The 16,435-nt window shown below is 38.2% G+C and overlaps 1 protein-coding gene across 7 annotated transcripts in view; it reads right to left on the bottom strand.

Annotated features, from left to right (window-relative positions):
• Positions 1-16,435, bottom strand: part of KDM4C (lysine demethylase 4C) — a 430,083-nt gene that overhangs the window by 333,661 nt on the left and 79,987 nt on the right. For all 7 annotated transcript variants that reach the window (XR_005835179.1, XR_005835180.1, XM_040631435.1 and 4 more), the window contains one exon: positions 3,771-3,964. Coding sequence is in view for 5 of the 7 variants with exons in the window: in XM_040631435.1 (XP_040487369.1) it covers positions 3,771-3,964 (194 nt within the window). In the remaining 2 variants the exon portion in view is untranslated. The remainder of the gene's footprint in view (positions 1-3,770; positions 3,965-16,435) is intronic.

The raw sequence follows: 16,435 nt of genomic DNA, 5'->3' as shown, positions 1-16,435 counted from the left end.
CCATTATTATTCAACATAGTATTAGAAGTCCTTGCAACAGCAATCAGACAACAAAAAGGGATCAAAGGTATCCAAATCGGCAAAGAAGAAGTCAAACTGTCTCGCTTCACAGATGACATGATACTCTATATGGAAAACCCAAAAGACTCCACCCCCAAACTACTAGAAGGTATAGAGCAATTCAGTAATGTGGCGGGATACAAAATCAATGCTCAGAAATCAGTTGCATGGGGCGCCTGGGTGGCTCAGTTGTTAAGCATCTGCCTTCGGCTCAGGGCGTGATCCCGGAGTTCTGGGATCGAGCCCCATGTCAGGCTCTTCCGCTGGGAGCCTGCTTCTTCCTCTCTCACTCCCCCTACTTGTGTTCCCTCTCTCGCTGGCTGTCTCTCTCCGTCAAATAAATAAAATCTTAAAAAAAATTTAAAAAAAAAAAAAAGAAATCAGTTGCATTTCTATACACGAACAATGAGACTGAAGAAAGAGAAATTAGGGAATCCATCCCATTTACAATAGCACCAAAAATCATACATTATCTCGGAATTGACTTAACCAGAGACGTAAAGGATCTATATTCTACAAACTACAAATCACTCTTGAAAGACATTGAAGAAGACACAAAAAGATGGAAAAACGTTCAATGCTCATGGATCGGAAGAATAAACATAGTTGAAATGTCTATGCTACCCAGAGCAATCTACACTTTCAATGCCACCCCGATCAAAATACCAATGACATTTTTCAAGGAGCTGGAACAAATAGCCCTTAAATCTGTGTGAAACCAGAAAAGGCACCAAATCGCCAAGGAATTGTTGAAAAGGAAAAACAAAGCTGGGGGCATCACGTTGCCGGATTTCAAGCTATACTACAAAGCTGTGGTCACAAAGACAGCATGGTACTGGCACAAAAAGAGACACATAGACCAATGGAACAGAACAGAGAACCCAGAAATGGACCCTCGGCTCTTTGGGCAACTAATCTTTGACAAAGCAGGAAAAAACATCCAGTGGAAAAAAAGACAGTCTCTTCAATAAATGGTGCTGGGAAAATTGGACAGCTACATGTAAAAGAATGAAACTTGACCACTCTCTCACACCATACACAAAGATAAACTCCAAATGGATGAAAGTCCTCAATGTGAGACAGGAATCAATCAAAATCCTAGAGGAGAACATAGGCGGCAACCTCTTTGACATCGGCCACAGCAACTTTTTTCATGACACATCTCCAAAGGCAAGAGAAACAAAAGAGAAAATGAACTTGTGGGACTTCATCAAGATAAAAAGCTTCTGCACAGGCAAGGAAACAGTCAAAAAACTAAGAGGCAGCCCACAGAATGGGAGAAGATATTTGCAAATGACACTACAGATAAAAGACTGGTATCCAAGATCTACAAAGAACTTCTCAAACTCAATACCCAAGAAACAAATAATCAAATCAAAAAATGGGCAGAAGTTATGAACGGACACTTTTCCAATGAAGACATACAAATGGCTAACAGACACATGAAAAAATGTTCAGAATCATTAGCTATCAGGGAAATTCAAATCAAAACCACACTAAGATACCACCTTATGCCAGTGAGAATGGCAAAAATGGACAAGGCAAGAAACAACAATTGTTGGAGAGGATGTGGAGAAAGGGGATCCCTCCTACATTGTTGGTGGGAATGCAAGTTGGTACAGCCACTCTGGAAAACAGTGTGGAGGTCCCTTAAAAAGTTAAAAATGGAGCTACTCTATGACCCAGCCATTGCACTACTGGGTGTTTACCCCAAAGATACAGATGTAGTGAAAAGAAAAGCCATATGCACCCCAATATTCATAGCAGCATTGTCCACATTAGCTAAATTGTGGAAGGGGCCGAGATGCCCTTCAACAGATGACTGGATTAAGAAGATGTGGTCCCTATATACAATGGAATATTACTCAGGCATCAGAAAGAACTATTACCAACATTTGCAGCAACATGGACAGGACTGGAGGAGATTATGCTAAGTGAAATAAGTCAAGCAGAGAAAGACAATTATCATATGGTTTCACTCATTTATGGAACATAAGAAATAGCAGGAAGATCGGTAAGAGAAGGAAGGGAAGAATGAAAGGGGGGTAAACAGAAGGGGGAATGAACCATGAGAGACTATGGACTCTGGGAAACAAACTGAGGGCTTCAGAGGGGAGGGTGGTGGGGGACTGGGATAGACTGGTGATGGGTATTAAGGAGGGCACACATTCCATGGTGCACTGGGTGTTATACGCAAATAATGAATCATGCAACACTACTTCAAAAACTGAGGATATACTGTTTGATGACTAACATAACTTAATAAAAAATTATTATTAAAAAAAAACTTTAAAATGAGTTAAACAGCTTCCCCATAACTTTTTTTAGATCACAAAACTCCATAAGAAATGAGAACTGCCTGGATTTTTCTTGTACGTCCTACCTAAGAACTCTGCTCTTCACCTAAAACTTGCCTTCCAAGTACATGTCATTTTGATCATTAGGAAGTTTTGCTATATCTGAATTTTTTGGAGAAAATTTACAACTTAACATCTCAATACATGATAAAACCTCAAGGGCAAGTAATAATGGCAAAATGGAGGTGGAGATTATCCCCAAATTACTGCATCTCAACACCTAATCAAGCAGGAGAACTTGGAAAGAGGCCATTATCTTTAACTTGGAGGCAAGAAAGCTACTGGGCTGACACAAGCACCTGAAGAGCATCCTGTCATGTTCACATCCATCTGAAACATCATCTTTCCTGGATTGGTCAAGGTCATGCTTCATATGCCTCTGTGTTTTCCCGCACATACGTGTATTATAGAAAAAAGAACTGATACTTAAATTTCCCTAAGAGTAAAACCCACAAAAACAAGTTCAAAACATGAAACTGGCTAACCACAAAAGATCCCAGGGTGACTGACTAACAATTACATATGTGTACTAACAAGTACATAAGAATATACTACGTGATTTTACAAAGTGGTACATCTTTAAGTCATTGCTCAGAAAGATGAGGAAAGAGGCTCACAAACACAGGAAATTGCAAGTTAAGAACACATATTAACAATAACATTCTTTTCCCCACACCCATCACCTGGAGAGCAGTAACAAGCCTCCTGATTCATCCTTCCTCTCCCACTCTTGTCATTTATTTAGAAGAGGCTGGACCAGATGATCATTATTATTATCTAATACTCAACATCAATGAAATCAACTTTCACTCTTAACTATTTCCACCATACCTTCCAGCAAATGCTCAGAGAAGTAAAAATGCCTAACAAAATTCTTCAAGACTACAATATCTATCAATCCATCCCCCACAAAATGCTCTGCAAGCCACTTTGGATATACCAGTCACTACTAGCTTTATGGTTTTGAGCAAAACCAGGGGCAGAATGGGAGACAATCAATTATTACACTCAAAAACTTTCAATTCATAGGGGCGCCTGGGTGGCACAGCAGTTAAGCGTCTGCCTTCGGCTCAGGGCGTGATCCTGGCGTTATGGGATCGAGCCCCACATCAGGCTCCTCCGCTATGAGCCTGCTTCTTCCTCTCCCACTCCCCCTGCTTGTGTTCCCTCTCTCGCTGGCTGTCTCTCTCTCTGTCAAATAAATAAATAAATAAAATCTTAAAAAAAAAAAAAAAACTTTCAATTCATATAAATCTGAATTCACCAGATAAGGGAAGAAAATCCTCTTCAGTAGGTTCGTATTGCCCAAATTTCAAAACTCCTAAGCAAATGAATATTAAACATGTAACTTGCCAAGACTTGGGCTCTCCAAAGTGGAGATAATTAATGCTGTAGAGGTCCATATCCTCGGTGTGCCATGCGAATGTGGTTTTCCACATGCCAAAATAGAGATAAGGGGTATTTACACCTTCTATAGAAATACCGCACTCTTCTTCAACCACATCCAAGACTGTATTTAGGCGAGCTATGTTCCATTCGTCCACACCCTGGAACCAGGAGAGAGAGGAAAAAAAAAAATCAAACATTAATAAGCTAATAAAACAACATTTACTAATCAAACTGTCATGTGCCAAAATTATCACACTGTATATTTTAATTTACTGAGAAATGAAAAATAAAGCAATCATTATTCAGGTGATATATCAATTATAAATTATCCAAAATAACTACTGGCATAATGCGGTTATATGTGAACATTAGCATGAAAGTATAGCAAAAAACTTCCTGATTCCAAATAGAAGTGTAAGGTAAGGCTCCACCCCTCAGTTGTTGTTAACAAAAAATCACTGATTCAAAGAATATGATTTCCATCTTTGGCATACCTTTTATTCGAGGGGGGAGATAGTCTTTTGCTTTTTAGTTTATTTGTTTATTTGTACATTAATTTAGAAGTCATGTTCAACGTCAGACATCATCTCAAGATACCAATGGCAAAATATATCTTCTGTGCTCCCACTCTCATCCCTATTCATTTCAATTTTAGCATGTGATACATCATTTCCTAAAAATCCCACCTCTAATTATGGGGAAAGCTCTTAGCATTCTTCTAAACCAGATCATTGTGCTTTTACTGTTCCTTCAACTAAATAGTAACTTCTTATGTTGATGGGAAGTTTTAAACACAGAATAACTGAAAAAAAATACTTATCCAAATGATAAAATTGCTGGGGAAATCTAGTTTTATAGGAATAATGGTGATGATAGAGAGAAAAGGGTCACTGGTACTAGAGTTATGGTGATAGGAAAAGATTCTGGTTTTATTAGAACTTACCGATTATTCAATTATAACTCACAATTGCTTAAGATCTTTACAAACTGTGTATTTTTCCTGCATGCCTTTCTCATAATGAAACATAAAGATTAGAGATTGGGCCCATTTCTATGCAATCATGAGGAAACTGCAATGCCTTTAAATCCATTTCAATCTCCTCGTGGTGCTATTAAAGAAGGGTGTTCGATGTGTTCCTCTACACTGATAAGGCCTTCTCCAGTGACTGCCAATGACCACACAGACAACCACATCCAGTACTTCCCTTACACACTAAAAACTTCCTGGGCTGTTCTGTTTTCATTTTGGTCTTAGACAATTCTCTGCTAATCTTACGTCCTCAAGCTTTGGGTTAGGAAAATTATTGATGCAGCAGTTACTGAAGCTCTGCCTCAGGTAACGTAATTAAAAGTCCCAAAGGAAATAATTTAATTCCCCAATCCCCCTAAGCAGCCAGTCTATCTACAACTTAGACCCCATAGTGGGAAGTTGCTATTTGGAAATTGGTCAAAGTATCTTTTGAGAGAAGATCCTAGGTTCCAACTTATAAGACCTCATAAAAATTAAATCAAATTCTATAAAATGTTTTATCTCACTCTATTTATAGTGACGCAGTCTCTTAACTTTAGTCAGACCTCGGTCCAATCACTCTAATAATAGAGTCCTATTTGAAAGTCATTACTGAGGCAATGAATCTAAAGTAATAAATGAGCACCATATTATAGGAATCATTTTAAACTGAACGAGCTTGCAAATTTAAGAACTATTCCTCTGAAATTCCTATATTTGGAGAATTCTTCTTTATTTCTGACTGACATTATCTTTCAGAAATCACTGAGGCTGAATCCCTTGACATCCCTTGACCTGCAGCTCCAAGGGGAAGGTAGAGAAGAAAGAGTGCTGAGAGAAGACCCAGATTATAGCCCCAGCTCTGCCACTGACCAGGGCAAAAATCACTAAGACTTTCTGAGCTTCCAGTCTTTCTTCATGAAAACATGACAGCTACTACATCTTCCTAGAGCTGCTCAGAGTACAGACTAACAGACACAAAATCTTTGGAAAATAACACCTACTATTTCTTAGAACCTATGAAATAAACATCTCCACTATTCTCTAATAAATCTTACTGGAAAGCCTCCCCAGACAACGAGATAAGTGATAATAAAGTCCTGTGAAATTCACTAGTGGTTCTTTCCATTAATGGACAAGTAACATATTTGTAGTACTTCCTTCTGAGCAGAGCCACAGTTGCCATAATGCTGAAACTTAATTTCTTTTACTAAAATAAAAAGTCCTATCATTTCAACTAAAGAGGTTATATTAAGAGTAACTGGCATAACAGAGACTAAAAATAAATTTTACTGCTTCAAAATTCCTTCTCCAAATTGTGTTCTCTACTATTGAATGAACTACCTACCTGCTACCAAGGACAGGCTCTGCTCAAACACTGAAGAGTCCAGGTCGCCCTCACAGATCTAGACAAGGAGTACCCCTAGTCTATTATTTAGACAAGTGTTATACCATGCTCTACCCCATTACATTATACATACATACATACTATACCTATTCAAAACAATCCTGTAAAATAGGTAACATTATACCTAAATGAGCAAATGGAAAAACTAATACTCTTAGCTAGTATTAGGTAGCAAAGATAAACCTAAATCAGATTCCTAAGCCTAAACTCTATGCTTCCAGTTCTGATCATCTTAAAATAAAACCTCTCATCCTCTTCCGTCAGCCTCCTCAACAAAGACCCAAGGAGCAAACCCTGGATTTAGGATGGGCAAACCCATCGAGTTCCCATATTCTTCCCACCCACAGGTACAGCCATCCTACACGAACACTGGCAAAGCTTAAAATGCAAGCCTGCTTTACTTTTGCTGAGGTGGTAACAGAACTCATTTAGTGTAAAAGCAGTCTCCAAAAAGACCCTAGCTGCAAACAAGCCCCACATGCCAGGTCAAAATTTGCCCAACTATTCAAAGCTTACAGCCATCGAGTCGTAGCAGAAAGTCTGCAGACCAGCCCAAGTTCATAGACAAATGCCTATTCCCAGATTCCAACCCCTCAAATAAAGCTCTCCCACACAGCTTTCAGCAGATGCTTGAGTAATATTTGTAATTCACCTGACTTCCACTGGGCAGACATTACCTGCCAGCTCCCACTCCCTTCACTCCAATCACCCATTTGGCATTCTGGGCCTGTCCTGTTCCATTTGTCTATTTACCCTGCATCTGTCAGGTTTTTTGAAATAATTCACAATTGGCCAATGATTTGTGCACATATACATAATTGAGAAGTTTACGAAGGATTTTTCCTTTCAATCTATCTTCCACCTATCAGGAATCAGATGGCAGTCTGAAAGAAGTCTTAAGTCTTCATCACCATAACCAGAGCCAGGCTTTGGATTTCACAGAGGGAGTAACATCAGAACAGGAACAATGCATTTATACATCTCCACAGAGAGATAGTACCAAGTTTGAGTTCCTGGCCCTTGCACTCTGAGCCTGCATCCCTGAAATAGGCCATAGGTAGGACAATAAGCATCCTCTCCTTGGGACTGTGCACATCTGTGACTCCCCCTACAGTGACTGCACTCAGTCACTGGAAGACTGAAGGATGACACAGCAATAACATGCCATGTGAGAAACCTCACCAACAACGAGCCATTCCCACTTAACACAGAGAAATAATGCAAAACTCATAGTAAACCAATTTTTCCCAAAATATTTCCAGTGGGACATTAGTCCTACCAGAGGCTATGGTGAAACTATGGCTTCTTTTTCTCCTCCTCTTAGAGAGAGTCACAGCGCTGAGAGGTACTCCAAAGGATGTGAAAGGCCCTAGTATAAGAAAGTCTGCTTAACTCTGTTTAACTCCAAATTCCCCAAATATTGCTTAACCATGGAATTTTGTTTATATAATACATTAAAATTCCATAAAATCATGCTGTGTGGGACAGCACATTCAGGGAAGGATCATAGTAAACTGCTCCTTAAATGCCTCAGCCCAAATAACTCAGTAGTAAAAGAGAAAATAATCTGAGCCACAGCTGTGATGGCATTTCAAAACCCAGGGTATATGAGGGTGTGGCTGGACTATGGTAACATCTATTGTCATAATATACATATGTAATTTGATTGTGCCACCTAAAAACACATAGAGATAGTGTAAATTTAATGCAATTAAAACCTTCCCCAAAAGGTATTTTTAAATGAAGATATACGAAGAGGTTAAAACTAGGAAGAAAACACAGAAGACATGATCAAACTTTTAAAACTACCAAAATATACTGATAACCAGAGAATGGGCTTTAAAAAAAAAAAAAGTATGTAAAAATGAAGGCATGGGGTACCTGGGTGGCTCAGTCAGTTAAGCATCTGCCTTCAGCTCAGATCATTTCTCAGGGTCCTCGGATCAAACCCCACATCCGGCTCCCTGCTGAACAAGAAGTCTGCTTCTCCCTCTCACCTTTGCCTGCACCTGCCTCCCCCTTTGTGGTCTCTATTTCTCTCTCTCGAATAAATAAAATCTATTATTTTTATTTATTTTTGAGAGAGAGAGAGGGAGTACAAATGAAAGGAGGGTAGGGAGAAGCAGACTTCCTGCTGAGCAGGGAGCCCCATGTGGGACTTAATCCCAGGACCCTGGGATCATGACCTGAGCCAAAGGCAGACACTTAACTGACTGAGCTACCCAGGCGCCCCTCAAATAAATAAATCTTTGGGGAAAAAAATGAAGGTACATCAATCAAAGCCTACATAAAGGTTTTTCTAAGACAAAAGACAAATTAGCAAACTTATGAAAATCAAGGTTAATACATACACTCTTTCTGCCCTCACCCAGCAAATAACAAAATGAAATGAAGAACTTCTATCTCAAAGAATGACACAATCTCAGAAAAGCAACATGCTGTACAGGAGTCAAAAGCTCTCTGATGAAATATTGGCTCCAGTACTTACGAGGGTTATAGGATCTGATAGCTTCTCAATGGTCATTTGTGGCAGAGCAGTGACCAGAGTTCAAATCTGCCAACTAGGCCATGACAAGACTGTGACCACCTTGAAACAGCCATAGTAAAGGCCCAGTCTCTAACTGGAACTACTTTAAAAAATTATATCCTTGCCAGCAGAAGTAGGGTCCTAAGTCTTCCCAAGAATACATAAATCCAGACCTGCTTACCTCATAGGACAACTGTAAAGATAAGATTACAAAATACATATGAAAATATTTTTTTAAATTTCCATTCTAACTCAATTTTTCTTTCAAAAACATGGGAAGGGGTTTCAGGACCACAGCTTGAGTGGTATTCCCTGGGGTTCAGGGCCCCCCTCACCTCAAAGAGAACTGTCAGCAGCATGTTCCAAAGTTCACAGCAGGAAGTGAAGAGCTGGGCGACAAAGCAGGAGCTACAAATTCAGGTGCCCAAAGAGCCCAGCACGTAACATCAGTGAGTGAAGCCGCCAGGTGTAAGTCAAAGAGGTGGGGAGACCATTTGGAGACCCTACTCCCCTCCCAAACAGGGAGACCCTACCCATTTGGAGACATTTACTATCCTGTCTAACAAGAACAGACGTTACTCAGGTCCTGTCTACTGCTGTCACTAGAAATGCTGCCAGATCTTCTGATCTTTTAAGAGAAGCCCCAAATCCAAATTTTATGTGGTATTAACCAACTTTTAAAACCATGTGGGTCAAACAAAATACATCTGTGGCCACTTCTGCAAAAAGGTAGCAGGCATTAAAGAGTTCACATTTATTGTAATAATTTAAAAGTGATGAAGGAGGAAGGAGTTTTGGAGATAGGCCATAAATACAAAGTTAGTGACTGTGAGCTTGGGGCAGAGACACTGCTCAGATTTTTAAAACTAATCATACATTTCCCCAACACTAAATAACAATGTCAGGTATTGTATAAACGTGTCCAGTAACCAGAGTGAAATTGTGCAAGTGTCATGACAGGAATCTACTCTCCATATACATGTTGTCCTCCCATTCCATCACTGTGTAGAAATCCAATATGCAAATGAACAGAAAGACACAAAGTAAAATGGTAAAATGCAAAGCCTGAGTGATTATGAAAACTGAATAACCAAGCACAGATCAGTGGAACGTAGCACACAGGTTTAGGCAAAACAGTCCTGAACAAAGCTATGTAACTTCTTCAGACAAGCCTCTGCAAAACAATAGCCAGGATTAAGAATGAAAAGAGGGCAGAAGAAAGCTGTGCAAGAATTTAGCCACACCATGCACACCTGCCAAATGACAGGCATTGACAATATGCACACCTGCCAAGTGACAATTCAGTGAGCTGTAATGCACCAAGGTCAACCTGACTATACATTCTGCTTTGTCCACAAAGTAGAAGAGTTAAAATCACTTGCCTGTAAATATGAGAAACTGCTACAGTATCAACAACAATCATGTAAAAAAAGCCCTGCATGACCACTGAAACACTTCCAACTGAAGACTCAAACCAGTCAAGAACTTCTTCACTCTATTTTACATATTTCAGGGACTGCTTTCTCATTTGCTTTACACAAAAGCTGGGTGGCCATAGAACAATAACTGATAAATTGACACACTCACTATTACTAATTATATTTTTATGGCACCCTTCATACAGTAGAAGAATCCATATGGCTCTTCTTTTCCAAAATTAGTTCTAAACACTGACCTGTTAATCTCTCACTTAGGGCTTTCCACATCTTCATTGTCATCACTCTGTTATATTCTATCCTCAACATTATCAACATCCAACCACGTTTCTCTCCCCACCCCATCTCCTGCCATCATCCTCAGCACCTTCAGTGTTACACCCTTGGGGTTACTTTTCAAACAATGTTATGAACCCCCAATCTCTCTCCTGAGTTTCAGTGGCACATGCCCAGCTCTAAAGTGGACTCACAATGACCAACAGAAAATTCTGAAATGTTAAGAATTTTAAGGGGAAAACACCATTTCATTGAAAATCCACTTATTAAAAAAAGAAGATCCACCTCCTGGATGCTGTAAGACTCAGAAAATACTGAAAGAAATTATTACTGTAAAAGCTTTCCAGTCTGCTCCTGATTCAAATGAGGTTATAAAAAAAAAAATACAGATAAGCCAAATTAGAGTATTTCTTCTAACACAGAAATGTCGTCACTAAGTTATGTTGTGCTCTTGGTCTTTACAAGAGCTAACACAGCTAGCACCTATTTAAATTACCTTTCTCAAAGCCTATTAACTGCAGAATTGGGGACAACTCATACCTAGTAACAAGATTTGCATCCCCCATCAGATTGTTAAGAAGAAACAAAGTGATGTACGCAAAAAAATCTTTAAAAATTAGTAAACAAGCTTTAAAAAAAGAAAAACAACATTTTCTTTATATCTGATATCTACCAAAAAACTAGTGCAGTTATTCAGCAATTATTTTATTAATGCAGAGACCTAACATGCACTGAGATAATTCCCATGCTAGCAAAATACCCTCATTTTACGGATGGAGATAAGATGGTCAGTAATTTAACAGGCCTCCTTGTTTGAGACTTAGACCAGCCAGTCTTCTCAGCAGCAAATATATTGTCTGTCTAGCAAATCATAATTCTTTGTAATCAATCCCTTCAGAAATACTGGAGTTGGTTCCATTTTTATAATTCAGTATTATGATATGGTGTTTCTCATTAGCACGTAATGTGCACTATGCAGTATTTTTAAACTTTTTAGGTATCTCTACTTAAACTAATGAAATAAAATACTAATGTTTAAGTATTTTTTAAAAGATTATGCTTTGCCTCATTTGGCTTTTACCATCCCTCCCCCCTTTTTTTTTTACTGTGGGCTTTGAAAGCAAATTTACTGCCTTTGAAAAAAAAAAAAAAAGACCCATTTTAAGTGTATAAATTGATGAGTTTTGACAAATATAATCACCACCACAACCCAAGCATGGAACATGTCCATGACCCCAGAGTTTCCCTGTGCCCCCTTTGCAGTCAATCCCTCCCCCCACCACCCCTGGCCCCAGGCACTATAGATCAGTTTTTTTCTTTTCTGGTATTTCATATAAAAGGGGTCATATAGGATGCCCTCCTATGTGACTACCTAATATCTTACTGAACATAATATTTTGAGTGTTGTGTGTGTATCTAGAGTTAATTCCTTTTTATTCCTGGCTAGTACACCACTGTATGGATAGTTCAAATTTGTCTATTCGTTCTCCTGTTGATGGACATTTGGGTTGTTTACAGTTTGGGGCTATTATGAGTAACCCTGTTATGAATGTTCACATACAAGATTTTATGGTCGTATGCTGTTGTTTGCTTGGGATGAATATCTAAGAGTGCTTTTCCAGGGTTATATGATAAGTGTATACTTAACTTTATAGAAAACTGACTAATGGTTTCACATGACTACCCGCAAAATATGAGAGTTCTGGTTGCTCCGTATTTTTTTTTTTTTTTGTCCTGGATCCTCATTTTATTTTATTTTATTTTATTTTATTTTATTTTATTTTATTTTTTTATTTTAATGTTTTTTTATTATATTATGTTAGTCACCATACAGTACATCCCTGGTTTCTGATGTAAAGTTCAATGATTCATTAGTTGCGTATCACACCCAGTGCACCATGCAATACGTGCCCTCCTTACTACCCATCACCAGTCTATCCCATTCCCCCACCCCCGCCCCTCTGAAGCCCTCATACCATCACTTTTAATGACCCTGTCACAGCCCAGTCGACCCAACACCTAACAAAAGACCATACACCAATCTCCACTAATTCACTGGGAACTTAGAGCTAGGCTAATGTAAACTACTGCCACTAATTCATATGGCTTAAACAAGTCCTTGAAGTCTCAAAGGTAATGCACACAGAGAAAGAAAAATAAAACTTGGTTAGTGCTTTAAAGACTTCAAAATTCAATCCATTTTACACAGTAATGTGTGAAAATTGTACCTTTCCATAACTAAAATGAAAGTTCTGATCCACATTTTAAAATAGACTGAGGATTTCCTATAGATCTTTACACAATAAGAATAAAATTAGACCCATGTGAAATTCATTTTGTTTAAAGTTCATTACAACATGTGACATGATAGCCCTTTTTCTTTCTTTACATAAAAGTCTCACATTCTCTGAACTTTCTAGTTTTAAAACAGACCTCCTTTCCTCAAAAAGTTAAAAACAAAACTACCCTATGATCCAGCAATTGCACTTCTAGGTATTTACCCAAAGAATACAAAAATACTAATTCAAAAGAATACATGCATCCCAACGTTTAGAGCATCATTATCTATGATAGTCAAATTACAGAAACAGCCCAAGTGTCCATCACATGGTGAATGGATGAAGAAGATGTGGTACATGGATAAATAGATAGATGATAGATAGATAGATAGACAGACAGATAGATAGATAGATAGATGACAGAATGAATATTACTCAGCCATAAAAAAGAATGAAATCTTGTCATTTGCAACGACATGAATGGGACTAAAGAGTATTATCCTAAGTGAAATAAGTCAGTCAGACAAATACCATTTGATTCACTCATATGTGGATTTAAAAAATAAAACAAATGAGCAAAGGGAGAAAAAAAAGAGCGAGATAAACCAAAAAACAGGCTCTTAACTACAGAGAACAAACTGATGGTTACGAGAGGGGAGGTGGGTGTGGGGATGGGTTAAATAGGTGATGTGGATTAAGGAGTACATTTATCATGATGAGCACCAGGTGATGAATGGAATTGTTGAATCACTATATTGTATACCTGAAACTAATATTACACTGTATGTTAACTAACTGGAATTTAAATAAACTTTTTAATTTTTTTAATAAAATAAATAAAAATAAAACAGACCTCTTTTCCCTTTACATTTTTATACACCAAAATACTTACAATTTTATAGCAGTGCCTTTTCTTTCTAAAAGTCTAGACAATAACCAATGTAGAATGAGTTTTGAAAGAAACAAACAAAAAAATTCTTTAACAAAAGCACCATAAAAAAAACACAAGACTGTTCACCATTAAAAGGTAATTATGAGTATGAAAAGAAAAAGGGGAGAGAAGAAAAAGGCAGAAATGCCCAGTCAAATAAAAGACTGCAGAGAGCCTGGGACTCCTGCATTGAGTTTGGACTATTAAGGGTTTCAGGTTAGGTTAATGTGCCCCTAGTTCCAGGCAGAAGCAATCCCAACCCTCCTGAGAGAAAAGCATCCTCCATTTAAACCTATAAATTTTTCACAAATTAAGATCAAGTCAAAGCATAAAACCAAAGATCACCAAACACACAGGAAGGCAAGGCAACATTGGACAAAGTAAGCAAAACCTGCTGACAAAGCATTAGAACCATCTCCAGCAAGAGCTGTTGACATTAGAATTACCAAAGAGACTCTAAAGAACATGAAATATTTAAAGAAATAAAATATGGAATCACAAAGACAAGCTCGTAACATAAACTACTTGGAATGACTATCAGATCTGGAGGAAGGGGTGGACTGCCAGAAAGGAAATACATCATTATTAAACTAAAAATGCAATAAAAGGTTTAAACAAGAGAGGTAGTTAACGAGAAGATAAAATTTAAGGTCTTACCACACAGTGCAGTACAGAAAGATGACGAGACAGAAAATCTGAAAGTGAAGTAATACTTAGAACAATAAGTATATCTAGGGTTCTCACAGTCTCAGGAGAGAAAAAAATTCATAACAAATAGCCATCCAACCCTCACCCAAAAGAACAGAAAAATCTAAAATGCAGTTTTTATATTCTAACCTCAAGAAACTGGAGCTGGAACAGAAGAACAGGCCTAACCCACGCACGAGAAGGCAGTTGATCAAGATTAGAGCAGATATCAATGAATTAGAAACCAGGAGCACAGTAGAGCAGATCAACAGAACTAGAAGCTGGTTCTTTGAAAGAATAAATAAGATCTATAAGCCACTGCCCAGACTTATTCAAAAGAATAGAGAAAGGACCCATATTAATAAAATTATGAATGAAAGGGGAGAGATCACAACCAACACCAATGAAATAGGAAGGATCATTAGAAACTTTTACCAACAGCTTTATGCCAATAAATTAAGCAACCTGGAAGAAACGGATGCCTTCCTGGAAACCTATAAACTATAAGGATTGAAACAGGAAGAAAGTGATTTTTTAAGCAGATCAATTAATTATGAAGAGAATGAAGCAGTGATCAAAAACCTCCCCAAAAACAAGAGTCCAGGGCCTGATGGATTCCTCGGGGAATTCTACCAAACATTCAAAGAAGAAATAACACCTATACTCCTGAAGCTGTTTCAAAAAATAGAAACAGAAGGAAAACTACCAAACTCATTCTATGAGACCAATATTACCTTGATCCCCAAACCAGGCAAAGACCCCATCAAAAAGGAGAATTACAGACCGATTTCCCTGATGAATATGGACGCCAAAATTCTCAACAATATCCTAGCTAATAGGATCCAACAGTACATTAAAAGGATTATCCATCATGACCAAGTGGGATCGCAAGGGTGGTTCAACATTCACAAATCGATCGCGGTCTGAAAGAAAAATTCAAAAATCATATGATTCTCTCAATAGATGCAGAAAAAGCATTTGACAAAATACAGCATCCTTTCCTGATTAAAACACTTCAGAGTGTAGGGATAGAGGGTACACTCCTCGATTTCATAAAAACCATCTATGAAAAGCCTACAGCGAATATCATTCTCAACAGGAAAAAGCTGAAAGCCTTTCCCTTAAGATCAGGAACACGACAAGGATGCCCAATCTCGCCATTATTATTCAACATAATACTAGAAGTCCTTGCAACAGCAATCAGACAACAAAAAGGGATCAAAGGAATCCAAATCGGCAAAGAAGAAGTCAAACTGTCTCTCTTCGCAGATGACAGGATACTCTATATGGAAAACCCAAAAGAATCCACCCCCAAACTACTAGAAGATATAGAGCAATTCAGTAACGTGGCGGGATACAAAATCAATGCTCAGAAATCAGTTGCATTTCTATACACGAACAATGAGACTGAAGAAAGAGAAATTAGGGAATCCATTCCATTTACAATAGCACCAAAAATCATACGTTATCTAGGAATTGACTTAACCAGAGACGTAAAGGATCTATATTCTAGAAACTACAGATCACTCTCAAAAGACATTGAAGAAGACACAAAAAGATGGAAAAATATTCAATGCTCGTGGATCAGAAGAATAAACATAGTTAAAATGTCTATGCTACCCAGAGCAATCTACACTTTCAATGCTATCCCGATCAAAATACCAATGACATTTTTCAAAGAACTGGAACAAACAGCCCTTAAATTTGTGTGGAACCAGAAAAGGCCATGAATCGCCAAGGAATTGTTGAAAAGGAAAAACAAAGCAGGGGGCGTTACAATGCCAGATTTCAAGTTGTACTACAAAGCTGTGATCACAAAGACAGCATGGTACTGCCACAAAAACAGACACATAGACCAATGGAACAGAATTGAGAACCCAGAAATGGACCCTCGGCTCTTTGGGCAACTAATCTTTGACAAAGCAGGAAAAAACATCCAGTGGAAAAAAAGACAGTCTCTTCAATAAATGGTGCTGGGAAAATTGGACAGCTACATGTAAAAGAATGAAACTTGACCACTCTCTCACACCATACACAAAGATAAACTCCAAATGGATGAAAGTCCTCAATGTGAGA

Source organism: Ursus maritimus, unplaced genomic scaffold (assembly GCF_017311325.1).
Source record: "Ursus maritimus isolate PB19 unplaced genomic scaffold, ASM1731132v1 scaffold_17, whole genome shotgun sequence".
Lineage (NCBI taxonomy): Eukaryota > Metazoa > Chordata > Mammalia > Carnivora > Ursidae > Ursus > Ursus maritimus.
This window is presented reverse-complemented; position numbering and strand designations above follow the sequence as displayed.